The sequence below is a fragment of the Nilaparvata lugens genome, chromosome 2 (genome assembly GCF_014356525.2).
Source record: "Nilaparvata lugens isolate BPH chromosome 2, ASM1435652v1, whole genome shotgun sequence".
NCBI lineage: Eukaryota > Metazoa > Arthropoda > Insecta > Hemiptera > Delphacidae > Nilaparvata > Nilaparvata lugens.
The window spans coordinates 80,055,184-80,072,426 of record NC_052505.1 but is presented as its reverse complement, the minus strand read 5'-3'; the positions used below and the strand labels follow the sequence as shown (position 1 = coordinate 80,072,426).

Here is a 17,243-nt window from a genome sequence, read left to right as displayed (position 1 = left end):
GACATGTCTTCATAAGCAAATATGTGAAGTATTGTGTCTGATCATGTCTTGTCTTGTCTTGACTAACTGGTGTGTGCCTAGCCTAAGAATGCAATTTTTGCTCTCCGGGTGTATAATGTTGGAAATTTAACGGATTTAACATCTAATGAACCAGTTTTGAAACTTACTTCTAAACTTTATTGTATCAGGTATTTTGCAAATAAGCTGCATAGCTTGAGAAGTACAAGTACGTTTAAAGGTGTTTGTAATAAAATAATACTTTTCCGACGTTACTTTGTGCTATCGGTGTTCGTTATAACGGGATTATAACCCCACTACCGGAATTGGTTCACTACTGATAGTCGCCGTCTAAAATATAAATTTACTCTCAAATAATAATTTTTGGGATTGAATGTATTGAACACCTAATTATTTTTTCAGAGATTGGACAGTTTTGCAACTCACTATTTGGCTGAGTCGTTCAGCTGGTACTCGTTTGAGCGTCCGAAGCACTCCTGCACACCGACATCAGCCCACAGCCTCTTCATGGCTGCAAGCAACTCTTCCGAGAACGGCTCCGTGTCTTCCATCCTTTGGATCACGTCGAACACCATCTTAGCGTCCGTCTAAAACACAATACAAAGCATGGGTTAGCAGCTTTTCACCATAGAGATAGATAGTCATCATAGACACAGCATAAGATTTACGAACACAATCTTTGCTTCCGTATGAAACACATTATTTAAAGCAAGCTTTCCAACATGGAGATAGTCATCACAGAGATACGTTGTAGAGACTAGTGAGTGTTCTTATAACGCGTATGATTATCATATGGCTTTGATCACCATGAATTCAGTCAATGTAAAGGCATAGAGAAATGATAACACAGAAGATATCCCATGGTGCAATATTTCTCAAGTTTTCAATTTATTGGTTTCTCTGGTACCGTACCCAGAACACAAGCAAATGCATTCAAAAATAGTGGAAATCCTAAAAATAAAAATCAATTAAATTGTTGAGGATAAGGAGATTTAATTGAATTAAAACTAGTGAAAAATTAAATTAAATATACTAATAATATATAGGGTTGTAGCGACCAGTAGAGCTGAAGAGTAATTAAGTAATAATATACACACTTCATATGAAATTCTTTGAGTAACTGAACGTATACAACATTCATTCATTCTATTTTTCACGTCAACCTTCAACATTTTCAAATAACTATTTCTGGACCAAAAATTGAGTGGCGAAGAAGTGGTGTGTGATTTTATAGCCTTACATTAGAAAAGATTTGGACACCATTAACTTTTTATCAAAATTTGTGAGAGAAATGGTGCAGGCTCAGCCTAGTTTTTCCTCAATGGTCATTATTGTATTATGACTAGTAGATAACCCGTGTTCTGCAAGGGTTTAATTAACAACTTGACAAACTGGACCTACTGAGATCCTCTTGAATTTAATCTATAACCATCCTCGGTAAATTGAGAATCTATATTCAAAATTTCAGTCCAGTAGTTCAGACATGATGATGCGTCATTCGTGAATTTCCTATACCGTTCGTCTATAAGCCAGTTCTTTCCTTTCTAATAGTATAGATTATAGTGATTTGTACAAGAAATGAATAAATATATACTAAATAGGATGTTTATGATCCAATCTTCAATGTTAACTCAAGCTGATCATTCTAGATCTAGTAAAAGTAAGAGATTACTAGAATTTAATGTTGGTGTGAGATTCACATCCGAAACGAGAGATGTTTAACGAATACATTTACGTTATTTCAATGTGTCAGTGCTTTCCAATCATCTTAAAGCATAAATCACATCATTCATCTTGAAGCATTTCAATGACAATATTTCAATTGTAACATCAAATACCACATAATATTGTCTAAATTTATAAGATCGTGTAATGACCCCCTGAACAATTATAACATAAAAAATTTGTAAATTCATGGAAATTCAATATTAACTTACATGTCTTATCTAGATCATAGAAATTGCAAGTATTCGTTTACCAGTCTCAAAATTAACGTGTTTTTCAACAGTAACGTACAATCAAACAATGATTAGAATTGATGATATATACGCTACAAAGCAATTTGACAGAAGAGAAGTATTTTCATTGATTTAGGTGGTCTTTTCTGTTAGTTTTTGAGCAGGACTAGTATGATTTTAGACAAGAGGTTTTCACGAAATTGATTTGATTTGAGTAAAATACCGGTTCTTCAATATTCTACAGTAGTTAATACAGGTTACACCTTCGGAAATATGGGTCCGACAACTCGAAGAACTTTCAATCTGAAAAATATTGTAGTTGATAATAAATTTCATTTCAATACATCCCAATACATTGGAATAACTATTCAAGTTGAAAGAACTTCTGAAGGGGAAAAACAGCCGGTACACATGGAAAACATTGTTTACAATAATGATATTTTTGTAGTACAGTCTTCTACACGGACTCGTGGTGCTGGAAACATTGCTAATTCTTCTTGCCGAATTTTGATGATAAGGCATGTCCAAAGTTCGCTCAAATTTGTTTGTTGCGGAATCAATTATTTCATCTATATTTGGAAACCGCTTTGAAGGTGTAAATACGGTGCTGGTCGATATCTCACAGGAACGTGTAACGCAATACTACAAGATGTGGGATAATAATATCGAATCATGAAACAGTATATTGACCTCCGTCGAATTATAAGACTAGAATAGCTGAATAAATAGTTACAGCCGAATTTGGAAAACTATGTACGTTATCTACGTTTATATACTTAATATTCTTCCTAAAATGGAATGTTTCAATAAAATAATGGGAAGCTTCCTCATCCCGTATTTGAGTATCGGAGAAACGATAGTTTGAATATAGATTTTCACGTTCTATTGCAATAACTATTCAAAAATGACAGATTCGATAGAAGTTTTACAAGGCGATGATAATATTAATTGTCTATTTAAACACGGATCAACTAGGAGGGTTCATCCATTCATCAGTTGATTGTGAATGACTTCGCATGCGCTACAGCCATGGGGAAGCCACCAACGTTGCCATTAATTGTTGTGAGTATAAAAAGGCATATTTTATTGAATAAGAATTATTCTGCTAAGTATGAATACCAATTTAATTACAAGGTATTCGGATTGAGATAATATTAAATTATTAGAATCGATATTAACATAAATAGGACCATGAAACAGTACATTGAATTGGAAATACAGAATGGCGGATGGCGCAGGGATACGGGACGTTTTTGAAAAAAAATCAATTGACGAATGTACTATTTACGCATTATTTTTAATATTGTTATCAGTATATTTTCCCGATATTCTAAACGATAGTTCTGATTAAAGATGCCCATTTTAGAAGCTTTGTGGAAAAGATTGCAGAAATTGAACGGTGAAATGATAAGTTACTTTGAAACCCATGTCAGAGAAACCTTATTATACTAAATTGTATAAGATGGTTTTATCCTAACCCCATGTGAATGGACTAGCAGGAATTGACTGTAGATTACATCGACTACGCAGGAAGTATTTATATTTGTCGTAAAAATATAAGTTACAAAAGTTGAAAATACAAAGGCAAGTTTAGATTCACCTTTAGATTTTTAGGATCAATTCATGGAAGGAGTTGAAATATATGTATGAAATCATCTTACACAGCTTCTAGTAACTGAACGTTTAGTGATTGGAATGTCATACTAGTTCTGCCTGTAAAGGGTGGAAGAAACCTATTTATTCAATTTTCTTGGATAGAAAAAGTACTGTATTCATTACTGAGTTTGAACTCAGTTTTTGGTTGAAAAAAGTAAAAGATATAATAAGAGTAGTAAGTAATAAAGACTGAGTTGAAACAATAAAATTTTCGCAATAATACATAATAGTCGTGAAACTCCCAACTTTAATTCAATCAAAGTACAGTATGGTAGAAGCGAAATTCTATGGAGTCCCAAGACCAATACGTATTCATCAATAAACCGAATCATGATAATAATCATTTAGATCCATCCATTCTAAATTAAAACTACAGTATATAACACAGAATTTCCATATTATTCATTATGTATCATATAACACACATTTCCATATTATCCATGATATTAATACTCTATGTGGGACATCTATATCGAGTGAAATTTTTCTAAAGAGTAAAATTTATTTACCATCGATCGTAATTTTAATTTCAATCTCGCTTCACTTTGATGCGTGACCAAATCCACAAATAATTAAAACTTTCTATAATAAATTAATAACATCATATAATTCATTGAAGCAGTCTTAAGAGTAACCTGGAGAGTATTCTTCTCTCAATTATTGAAGAGCTGTTATCAGTGGAAGGACAACGGTTGTGAGATCTATCACACTAATCATGCTTTGAAATTGCATTGGGGGCTTAAACTATTTTATTATGAATGACCAGCTATCTGACATCAGTCATGAATGACTGACTATTATCTGATAAAAAAAACATTATCCAACTATCCTTGCTATGACCAAATCACTGACAAGCTATCAACCTAAGAAAAAACAATGCTCTCTGAACAAACTAATCAACTTTCGAGGTATTGACAATTTTCGAACAGAAATTAAGGTACCATACTAGTCTCATTATTGTGTTTAATATCATATTTTGTTTAATACAGTAATTTTGGAAAAGTTTACTGTTTCCATCACTATTAGAAATTTCTGAGATTACATCTATTTTTATTAGGCCTTAGTAAAAGATACGTATAACTATAACTCCTTATGGCACAGTGTTTGGTAAGATGTAGTGATACTTTTTAATAATGGAAACACACAGATATTGTTCAATTTTATGATATTTGAGATTATCTCTATGTTTTCAATATAATTTTTAATTTGGAGTAGGGAGATATTATACTCATTCATGTTCTTCTGAGAAGCATATCACTGTATTATTTATTTATTTTTGAACAGTGACAAAAACATATAATCATAAAATTATTGGGAATGGACATACAGGCTTATATCCCTTACTTTTCTATTCCCGAATTTTGATTGAAAATTAGTCTAAAAGAGTCTAATTAGTCTAATTATCAATTTAGTCCAATTTATCAATTTATTGTTTTAATGATACACAATTATAACGAAATAATTGCTAGAGAGTTGGAGGGTTATGCCACCACTTACATAATCAATTTATGAAATTCTATTCATTTCATATATTCATCCCTCAAATAGCTAAAAGCTAGAGGGATTAAAATATATATGAATTTTGTATTTAATGAGATGTGTATTGAAATAAATAAATTGAAATAAAAAATTATCTGTGAAAGATATATTAGTAAAAGAGTGAAGTAGGATAATATCCATTCAATTTCCGTTTTCAGCTACAGGGAGTCAGCCTGATTGCACTAGTTCAATCATCGATCATCACCAAGCCAGCAACATGTCCATGTTCCCCTAGCCCACCAGGCCCAGTGCTCAGCCCTTGCAGTGATGCTGACATTTCCGAATACGATCTGGAGAGCTTGAGGAGCAACATATGCAATAACAATAAAATCCTCATCTGCCTGTCCAAAATCATTGAAGCCATCAGGAACAGTGGCCAAGACAACAGCAATGCTGTATCGCCCTGTGGTTGTCAGAAACATTTAGACCATGTTGATTACAATCATGGAGAATATCATGTGCCAATAGTACATCATGAGCATCATGTACCGATAGAGCAACATGAGCCAATAATTCACGTACCAGTAGAACATCATGAGCATTATATACCACCTGTAATTCATGATGAGCATCATGTGCCAATAGATTATCATGAACACCCAGTTGTTTATGAACATCATGATCATCATGTACCAGTAATTCATGAACATCATGTGCCAGAAATTCATGAACATCATGTCCCAGTAATTCACGAGCATCATGTTCCAGTAGTTCATGAACATCATGTACCAGTAATTCATGAACACCATGTGCCAGTAATTCATGAGCACCATGTGCCAGTAATTCATGAGCATCTTGTGCCAGAAATTCATGAGCACCATGTGCCAGTAATTCATGAACACCATGTGCCAGTAATTCATGAGCATCATGTGCCAGAAATTCATGAGCATCATGTGCCTGTAATTCATGAACATCATGTGCCAGAAATTCATGAGCATCATGAGCCAGTGATTCACGAACATTATGAGCATCATGTGCCAGTAATTCATGAACATCATGAGCATCATGTGCCAGTAATTCATGAACATCATGAGCATTATGTGCCAGTAATTCATGAACATCATGAGCATAACGTGCCAGTAATTCATCATGGAGAACATCTTGACCATTATGTACCAGTATTACATCATGAAGATATTGAATATCATCAGCACGAGAATCATGGACATCAAGCTCAAAAAGATGATTATAATCAAGATCATCAACACCATAATCATGAAGTTCAGCATGTAATACACTATGAAGATGATACTCATAAAGGAGGAAAAATTAAAATAGAGGAAGAAATAAAGAAGACAACGACTCATGTAACAGAAGACTCCAAGAAGAAAGTTACTGAAATTGATGGAGATTCACATTCACATTCTTCTTTTGTAGATTCAAACTCAGAGCTGGCTTTTTACAGTGCAGATGGAGTGGATTCAGACATTCATCATCATGGTGACAAAGCCTATGTATCTAGTTCTGCCACTGATGTTAATAAGGAAGTATCGAATGTGAGTATTGGAGAAACAAGTGCTCATTCAAAATCCATTGCAGATACAACCCAAGTGAATTCTGGTTATTTAACAGGGGTTTCCACTGAGCATTCCATAAAAAGTACAGAAGTGGAGAAAAAACAAGTTGATGTTTCTGCATCCACAGTGATTGCCTCAGAAAAGTCATCAACAGAATATGAAACATTAGGACAAGACCATCAAGCTGATTACCAAAATCTAGACCATCATCATGTGGATCACCACCACATAGATCATCATCTAGATCACCAACATGTGGATTATCACCAAGATCAACATCATGTGGATCATTATTCAGATCACCACCATGTGGATCATCATCTAGATCAGCATCATGCGGATCATGATGTCCATCATCATCTAGATCATCACCATGTCGATCACCATGTGGATCATCATATAGATCACTATGTGGATCACCATATAGATCACCATGTGGATCACCATATAGATCATCATGTGGATCATCATATAGATCACCAACATGCCGATTACCACAATGGACATGTGGAACATGTAGATTACATTCATGGACATGACCAACATGTGGATTACCAAGTTGATTATCATCCAGATCACCATCATGTTGAACATGATGTTCATCATCATCTAGATCACCATCATGTGGATCATCATATAGATCATCATGTAGATCACCATCATGTGGATCATCATATAGATCACCATATAGATCATCATGTAGATCATCATATAGATCACCATCTGGACCACCATATAGATCAACATGTAGATCATCATCATGGAAATGACCATGTGGATTGTCATCATGGACATGACCATGTGGATTACATTGATGGACATGGCCATGTGGATTACATTCATGGACATAACCATAATCTAGTTTACCATCATGAACATGATAAACCTGTGGTTTATGTTGAACAAGGTGAAGGAAGTGTTGCTGGATGTGACAAATGCTCGAAAACTGTTGAACCAGAGGTGTATGGATGTAAAAAATGTTCGAAAATTATTGCACCAGAGGTGAATGGATGTGGTGCTGCTGTCCCAATTGTACCACATGACCATGTGGATTACATTCATGGACATGACCAAGTGGATCACATTCATGGACTTAACCATCATCTAGTTTACCATCATGGACACGATAAACCTGTGGTTTATGTTGAACAAGGTGAAGGAAGTGTTGGAGGATGTGGAAAATGCTCGAAAACTATTACACCAGAGGTGAGTGCTGCTGTCCCAATTGTACCAAGCATAAATCAACATTATCAGCCGATATTTTACCCTTACTATGGTATCCCACCATATTTTACAGGACCAACAAATGGATCACCATGTTCCCAAACTGGTGTCGTCCTTCCTGATGTCACCCAACAGTATCTGAAACCGAATTTCTGGGAATACCCTTACCCTTGGTTCCTGTATTCATTGCCTCCTGTTCCCCCCTGCGGTAACAATATCCATCAAGAATTTGTTGTTGAGCGAAATTGTTCTCACGAGCACAAGTTCCCGGTTTGCCATGGAATTCCAGACCAGCACATTTGGACTGGCGACTGCATTGAGAATACTCGCTCTGTGATTGTGACCCCTCCATGCAATCAGGACATCAACTGCCACAAAATCACCAGACATGTCACGCACAACCTTGGAGGCTCTGGTACCACCAACTCTAAATGCATCACCAACATTGTCTCCAAGCAAATTCACAAATAAAACACAATAAAAAGTGAAGAATTTTTCCAAATTCTAGAACAATTTTAGAATGGAACGAAGCATTTTGAAAAGGATGTTCTCTATCCTGAAAGTTACATAAAATATTGCTCTTGTAGATTGATCAAACCAAGACAAGTTTTTTATCAAAAGTAAAAGACAAAACTTTTGAGTATTTTCAAAATACAGTAGCTTTTTTATGAATATAAGATGTTCTAATTTCAATTCATTCAAAACAAAAATATGACCAACTTCCTTGTTCCTTCTCACTATAGAATAACGAAAGTCAGTGAGATAGAAAATTGAGTTTGTAGAGGGTTTTGAGAATAAAACACACTCTTCTCAAACAATCTCATGACTGCAATTTCAAACTAATTCAAGTTTAAATTTCATGTGAAATTCAATCAAACTAATTCAAGTTTAAATGTAATGTAAAATTCTATTATTGATTGTATGCAAATGAATTGTTATCTTACTAAATTATTGTTGGATTGTTTTTGTAGTATATTAATCTCTGTCAATAAACTGTTTATCTCTTTCCATTCTATTATTCCAACCTCTAAATACGTCAAACCTCTCATTCCAAACCTTTGTTCCACATCATGAGTCAGTTTTAACTGTTTTTTTTTTCAGTTTAATTCATACTGAAATATTATTGAATTATTTCTGTAGTCTATTACTCTTTGTCAATAAATAGTTTATATCTCTTATTCCAACCTCTGAATTCATCATCATTCCACATCCTTTGTTCCACATCATGAATCAGTTTAAGGTTATAACAGCATAATAATTAAATACAGTACAACAATGAATTTGACAACCTACTTCTCTAGCTTACAGTTTACTAGAAAGTATAGTATTCAAATAAATGAATTCCAGTAAGGAGTATCAATGTAGTGTATCAGTTGTAGATTCTGAGAAATTGAATGTAACAAAAGGTGTTCCTCAAGGCTCTATACTCGGTCCTCTACTGTTTGTCTTGTATATAAATGATCTACCGGCCTGTATGTTCTTTTTTGGCTCAATAAAATGAATTTGAATTTGAATGAAACCAAAAAATATTAATACCAGTGACTATATTAATGGAAACTGATTTACTGCTTTCATGAATAAATTAATTGATTCAGTTAACCTGTAGCTGTACATTAGTATGAGTTTGTGTTGGGTTTTGTGAGACTCTAATATTATGAACAATAACACGAGTCGAGAACAGTATAGCACCCTCCGGAAGCACCAATAAGAGGACGGATTTGTTCACTTCCTCTATCTCCTGTAACGAGCTCTTTCACTCACTCTATTACTTCCTCTCTCTCACTCTGAATCTGAACTCTCTCTATTCATTGCTCTGGACCACCGTCCTTTGAAATCTCTCGAAGAGAATAATCAATGTTGTGCTCCATTCAACATCTACCTGCATATTTTTCACTTACAGAAGGTGTAAGAATAATAACAGAGCTACACATTATTTGTAGCCTATTCAAGTTCGTTCATCCTGTCGTTCATCATTTTAACCTACATCTTCATGATTACTATTATCTTTTCAATGTTTTATATTGAAGAATTGTGAAAAATTCGGATACGCCCAAAGAAACTGGCCAAACTACCATCTACCACCAACTAATGTACATGATGTCACAGATTCTACAGTGAGGTACACTTTATAATGGCTGTATTTGATTAACATTGATGTTGTCATCCTTGTCTATCATTTGACAAAGCAGATAGCGCGCTATCCTTTCCTACCTCAGCAACGTTGCCAGATCGCTTTGCAACAATGTAGAAATACAATTAACAAATAATTTAATCTCAATTATAAAAGTTTATTATAAAATCATTCAAAAATATTGTTTCTTGACGAATAAAATAATTGATAACTTTCAACAATAATGAACAGTTAATATCTCATCAGATATATCGGTATCAGCTACATGCAGAGATATAATTAATTAACAAATTAATCAATCAATCTCAATTATGAAAATTTATTATCAAATCATTCAAAACATTCTGGCTCAAAATTTTGCAAAATTACTCAAAAATTTTCAATCTGCAGAGATTTGAGTGAAATATTTTTGTTTTTGATCAGTTTTTAAATATCAAAATTCAAAATTTTTAGTTAATTCATTAGTTGTGAAGTGGAAATTGGACTTTTTGAAGTGAAAGTGAAATCTTAACCTTATTCTTTTTGAAACTTTTATTTGTAAAAAATTGGGAGAAGACAGTTTTGGGCTATGCCTGTTGTCTTCTGTTGAAATAAATAAATAAAAATATATTTTCTCAGGAAATTAAATTTAATTGATCATTTTCAACTTTTTAAACAAGAATGAACAGTTAATATCTCATCAGATATACCGGTATTAGCTATATTCTATAGACGGCAGTGGCAAGGCAGAGAATCGGCAACGCTTTCCTCCTAAGTTTTTCCACCACCATTATAACGTGGACCTCATTATACTGCTATTGGAAGCACTGGTGTCAATCGTCGACAATAATTATTGCTGTTTGTGTGCATTTGTGGGACTTCGCACTTGATGAGTGAAACCTTTGGCACAGCTTACAGACTTTGACCCCCTCCCCTTACCACCAAGTCTCCACACTTTTTCTTGACAAAACAGCCAACCAATATGCAACAAGTACCGTGTACAAAATGTGAAGCTCAGATCCGATAACACTTTTTGAGCGGTCATTGATGTGTCATTTGTGGAACCGATATGAAGCCATAGAAGACTGCTGCTTACTAAATTCACCTGTTGCCTGTTTATTCAACAGACCTACTCGTTCATTTAGTATCCACAATCTCTCCCACATTTACTCCAAATCGAGCAAATAGAGCTAACAAAGAACTGCAATCATGCGACGGAGTGGATAATTTCATAGTAGAATGATAATAAAGTAATTTCTTAATTGTAATTACACACAATTAATAAGAAATATATTCTTACAGTTTACAGTTACTATTTCGATGAGAAATATATTCTTATTGAGCAATAAGAAATATAGACCAGCACAAATAAATGAACGAGCAACTTTTGTTTATATTATAATAAGAAAACAAAGATATTGTCAAATTTCACTAAAAAAATTTTAGTGAAATTTGACAATATCTTTGTTTTCTTATTATGGAGAGATTTCACAACATCACCATCAATTCTACTAATTTTATTAAAGGTGTCTGTTTATATGTTTATATGTTTGTATTTCACCGGATCTTGAAAACGGCTCTAACGATTCTCACAAAATTCAGAACATAGTAGGTTTATAATATAAAGATTCGATTGCACTAGGTCTCATCCCTGGGAAAACTCGCTGAAGGACATTAAAAGGATAATTGTTATTCATCCTTGGAAAAACAGCTGATAATAATTATTTCGTCGTCTGTTAGTAATAGAAGTGAGTGAGCGAGTTCATGTGTGTGGGACTGTGTCGAAGTTATGACTCAGCTGTTGAAATTTTGTAATCATTCAATCAGGTACTTAGTGCCGGTTGCAAAAAAGCCGGGTTATTTTCAATCCTGATTAATTCCAGTAGATCCATCTTTTTGAAATGGTCTTCTCTGATTTGGTTCACGTGAAGTTAATCAGGATTAAAATTTAACCGGCTTTTGTGTAACTGGGCCTTTGTGAAGGAAATTTTTGCATTCCTCTGGGAATTAATCTCAATTTACTTTGATTAGATAGAAAATGTCTGTATGAATTTTATTATAATTTCTTCTTTTGTTATAATTTTTTTTTGTTTTTGTACTCCAGAGTGAAGCTCGGTCCCCGATATTTAGTAGTTGAGAACAAATACAGAGTGGCCTATAAGTCAGCAATTAAAGTCAGCAAGTCACCTATTTTTATAAGGTCAGCTGTTGTTACAAACCAAACCACTCAATTTACAGCAATGTACCTATAAAATAGGGGAAGAAAACAAATAGGTATGTTACCTGTGGTTTAAAATAAATTTCAAGTGTCATGAAATTATAATTATGTATAAAATTATCATAAATAATTGCAACTATTTCGACGTGATTCTTTCCAATGATGTTACTACTCAAGTTGCCAGCTACGTTGTTTCTCTTTCCCATTTTCGGAGTCTTCGTTTTCGATGAGTAGTATATGCCTTATTGTATGAATAATATGCCTTATTGTAGAATACATTAATGTATTCTAGGTACATTGTTTTACAGCAATCTTATATCTTGAGAATTTAAAAATAAGAATATTCTTTACTTATTGGGTTAAATTACCTCAAATACATCATTCCAACTACAATTAATAATAGACAACCACTCAGTTTGCAGACATCTTATATATCTTGAGGATTACATATCAAGAATATTCTTTACTTATTGGGTTTAAATTACCTTAAATCCATTCCAACTACAATTAATATTAGAAATGTATTCCGTTTTGTTGTGTATTATTTCATTGAATGCATATTTGTCAACTGACTTATGAGCCAATCTATAGAATAAACCATCTATAGTGAGGTCCACATTATAATGTCAACCTCGACATTGTTGCTGGTATCCTTGTCTATCATTCGATAAAGCAGATAGTGCTATTCTTTTCTAGCTCTGCAACTTTTCCAGATGTTTTCTCAACAATTTAGAAAAATAATTAAGTAACAAAATATTATTTGATCTTAATCATGAAAATGTATTATTTAACCATTGAAAAATATAATTTCTTGACGAATAAAATATAATTCATTTTTGTTTCAAGAATGAACAGTTAAAATATTACAAGTTTACAACAGTATATCGATATCAGCTATCCTCTACAGAAGGCAGTGGCAAGGCAGAGAATCGGCAACGCTGTTCTATCTTTCTCCATTGCAATCCTAACGTAGAATGGTTATTATGTATGGTAATGTAACTCAAGGAGCATTACGGACTTGGATCTATCGGCAATGACTATTAAAAAGAAAGCTCTTATGCAAAAAGATGAAATTTTACATGCTAGAGCCGAGAAATGATAATAGAATAGGATGTGAGTTTATGATAACTGAACTCATAATGATAATGAACGGAAGAGAGAAAAAAATTAATCAGCAAGTAGCATGATTAGCTTCTGAGCTAAAATTTTACATAATAACATTTTCCAAACATACTGGAATCGTAATGTTCTCTATTACCTATTTCCTTCTACAATTGAGCAATTATAAGGCTATATCTTTCATACAATAATTATTCATTAAATTATTATCAGTTATGATTTTCATACAATAACAAACATTGAAACTCCAACTTTATATTTGATAGGTTAATAGCTGTCAATGATATTGGAGGTAAACTAATATTAGCAAATCTGTGGTAAAGCACGTTTTTGCACAGTGGCATTTACAGAGAACCAGCAAGCTTTTAAGGCTGTGCAAAGGCTAAAAATAAACTTTCTACTCGTGATATTTTTCGAAGTTTTTCGATTTGTATATCATCAAGCTATCAAAATGAAAAAGTTTTCTCAGGGAAACATTTTTTTCCGATCATTACTTTTTAGATATGAGCGACTGAAGTTTGAACTTTTGGGACAGAACATTTCAAATTCGGTACGATATAAATCCATCATATTTAGAGGGTGGATTCTTCATGGTATTGTTGATCTAGTGAAACAAAAATTTTCTGAAAATATCAATTTCGGAAAAGTTATTCAATTTACCAAAAATAACTCAACCAAAAGTTATTTTTGCTTATTTTTAGTAAATTGAATAACTATCTTAGAAATGGATATTTTCAGAAAATTTCTGTTTAACTAGATCAACAATACCATGAAGAACCCATCCTCTAAATCTCATGGATTTAACTCTTACCGAATTGCAATGTTCTGTTACCGAATTTTAAATGTTCTGACCCAAAGATCCGAACTTTAGACGCTCATATCTCAAAAAGTAATGATCAGAAAAAAATGTTTTCCTGATAAAACTTTTTCATTTTGGTAGCTTGATGATATACAAATCAAAAAACTTTGAAAAATATCACGAGTAGAAAGTTTATTTTTAGCCTTTGCACAGACTTTAAGGCTGAAATCAATAGAATGTTTCATTTTTGCTATTCAATCCATTTTGAGTTTAAACCAGCTGATTCAATCCAGTTTAAACTACTAGTGTGCAACGGCCTTAGGAGAATCAAATCTATTACAAAGATGGCAAAACACCAATATTCATACAGCGCGGCACTATTTTTAAGCTATTTAAATAAGTAAAGTAGTTTCTTCCCTATTCTATTAATATCCAGAGAGTCTTTTCACTGTTGTATTTTTAGACGAGAATTGCACAAGTGCGTTACAAAATCAGACTTGAATGGTATACACCACACAGTTGTGAGATCGCCACTGATTTATTCACAAAGCTGGCTAATTCAGCAACATAACTTAAAATGTGGAGAGAAACAAATAAACCCAATTGATGCAAAGGGGCGGCATTCCCCGCTTCCCCCTCCCCCCCTCTGCTAGTAATTGCTGGCTGACTGCCCTGGCCAGGAAACTGAAAAGACTTCACGCATTTTGCATGAATGAATCAATGAATGGGAGACACATTGAAATGAGATTTGTCGAGTATGTGAGCCAACTAACCAACTCAGCGTAGGAGAATTTGAATCCAGTTATTTACTGGCGACACAAATTTTCAGGAAGCAAAACAAGCAAACTAGAATCATATAAACTGAGCTATTTATTGTGACCGCATTTGCTTTACAGGCAGCGCTGGTCAACTAAATTCATCAACTTTTATGTAGGCTATCTTTACTTCATACTGGTTAAGGAAAACTGTCAACACCATCTTTCATTTCATCAGTTCGATTTGCTTTCAAACTACAAGGTCACTCAAGTTTGGTTGTAAGGTTTGGCCAGGCTATCACATTATTGCTGTTCATGACTTGTTTATTGCTAAAGAAGGATTGTCGTAAACTACTTATCTACTATTATGGTACCATTAGTACTATTAATACTGTAGATTTGTTATACTATTATCGTACTATTACTATAGTCTATATTCTTTCTATATTTTCTCTGTGCCGGTAATGTGTACTATATCACCATAGAATTCATTCAGAATTACACAACTTACAGATAAGTACGACAGGCTTATAAGCCCAAAACAGTTCCAATTCTAATTTATACAACAGTCCAAATGTAGCTGGCTTATGTGTCACTTCAACATTCTTCAATTACACACTCAATTTACAATTCAAAGTGAAACCATAACCCTATTTCGGACTTTTAAAAAGTTGTCTAAATTTGGAAGAGAAATAGTACAAGGAGTACGGTATCCTTAGTTTTTCTCTCCCGAACAGTGCTACTTTGTAAAAATTATAAATAGATAAATAGATGGATAAAACACACAAAAATCATTTTTAAATTGAAAAAATACTTCTAAATTGTATTGAATTAATTACAAATCTTTGGAAAATTCCAAACTTTGAAAAAACTATAAAATGTTGAGACTGAAAAGACAATCACACTATTTAGAACTTATCACAGATTTTGGTTTCGATCGATTCCACTAATGATAAAAACATTTGAAAGTCATCAATAAACCAATATATGACTATTCTCGGCTACTAGGCTACTTGATTGGTGAGTGAGTTAATAATTCACAGTCGTGGGAGAATTTAATGATCATTTTCTAAAAAGTCATTCAAGTTTTTCAATCTTTGTTTCATAAATTCACCAATGTTATCCATGTACACCAAAATTTACTGATCTGCTACACCTAGAACAGTATTAGTAGTCTAGAATATACAGTTGATAGATTTCTTTCTTGAAATCATATTTCTCAAGTGAGTTCCAAAATGTAAATGAATGTGCCAGCCTAGTGGCTAGTGATATGTTTTGACGCAGAACACTGATTTGTCCTATCCTTGTACACAGAGGCAGTGCATTACCCTAGCATCCCAAACCAGCTTTCTACGTCATAGGTCATTGCGTACAACCGTAGACAAACAGAACAGATGCTCCATATTATTGTATTTAGGGCAACTAGCTCCGTATGCCGTATGACACATTGTGTCGTACTGTCACATACTGACAATGGTCAATCTGTCATATTGTGTGTGCTGTGTGGTACAAAACAGGTAGGAACTTTCTGACACACCTTGACTGTACAACTTCATTGTTTTTTTATTATCTATATACATTTTACAGTAAATTGTAGGATGGCTTCGATTGGTATTGGTGGAGAGACGGAACGGGTATTCCACCTCGCCATACAATCCATAATCCAATGAAGCACAATTTTTTTTAGGAGCATGGTGAATTAAACACTATACGTTATACAGAGTTATACTTACTGAAAACATTTTTTTTTCATTCAATATAATACTCTGAACGGGTTTACTGTATATAGGTATAGTATAAGGATAGTATATAGGTATAGGATAGAATGTAAAATATAAATTATATAAAAAATATAAATCTGAGTACCCTTTTTAAATGATTTCGTCACGACATAATAATTTAAAAATGGTACTTAGATTTATATTTTTATTTACATTAAAAACTAGCACTAAAGAAAAAAGAAAGGTACAGGATAGTATTGGGAGCGGTTTGACTGAGTGCTTGCGCTTTAGATAAGTTAAGAATTATGCGCCTGGTACTCCCGTTGGAAGGGTGACCCCGCTTGAGCCAGCTTCTCTAAATATGATTTATGAGATGTGAAATCGCTTCCCGGTGGTTTGGGACCCACCTAAACCTGTAGGTTCATTCATCTTCTATTATCATCCACCTCATTACCCACGTACAAGCCTAGAGCTCATGTGGGCATCACCCTCAGCAAAAGAAAAGAGTAGTATAAACCCCTACATACTATCCTTGGGTTACACTTACAAAACAATTTTTAGATGTGTCATTGACGACTGTTTCATCGAAGTCCTCTCCCAATCATTGTA

General features: G+C 33.6%; 2 protein-coding genes across 2 annotated transcripts in view; one reads left to right on the top strand and one right to left on the bottom strand.

The window, feature by feature from the left end:
• LOC111061900 (guanine nucleotide-binding protein G(o) subunit alpha) overlaps positions 1-17,243 on the bottom strand; it is a 131,785-nt gene that overhangs the window by 39,686 nt on the left and 74,856 nt on the right. The window contains exon 4 of the mRNA XM_039421857.1: positions 445-605. Coding sequence (XP_039277791.1) covers positions 445-605 — 161 coding nt within the window. The remainder of the gene's footprint in view (positions 1-444; positions 606-17,243) is intronic.
• LOC120349996 lies at positions 2,894-8,918 on the top strand. Its single transcript, XM_039421855.1, has 2 exons — positions 2,894-3,040; positions 5,329-8,918. The coding sequence occupies exons 1-2, from the start codon at positions 3,006-3,008 to the stop codon at positions 8,381-8,383; spliced, it is 3,090 nt and encodes a 1,029-aa protein (XP_039277789.1). The 5' UTR covers positions 2,894-3,005; the 3' UTR covers positions 8,384-8,918.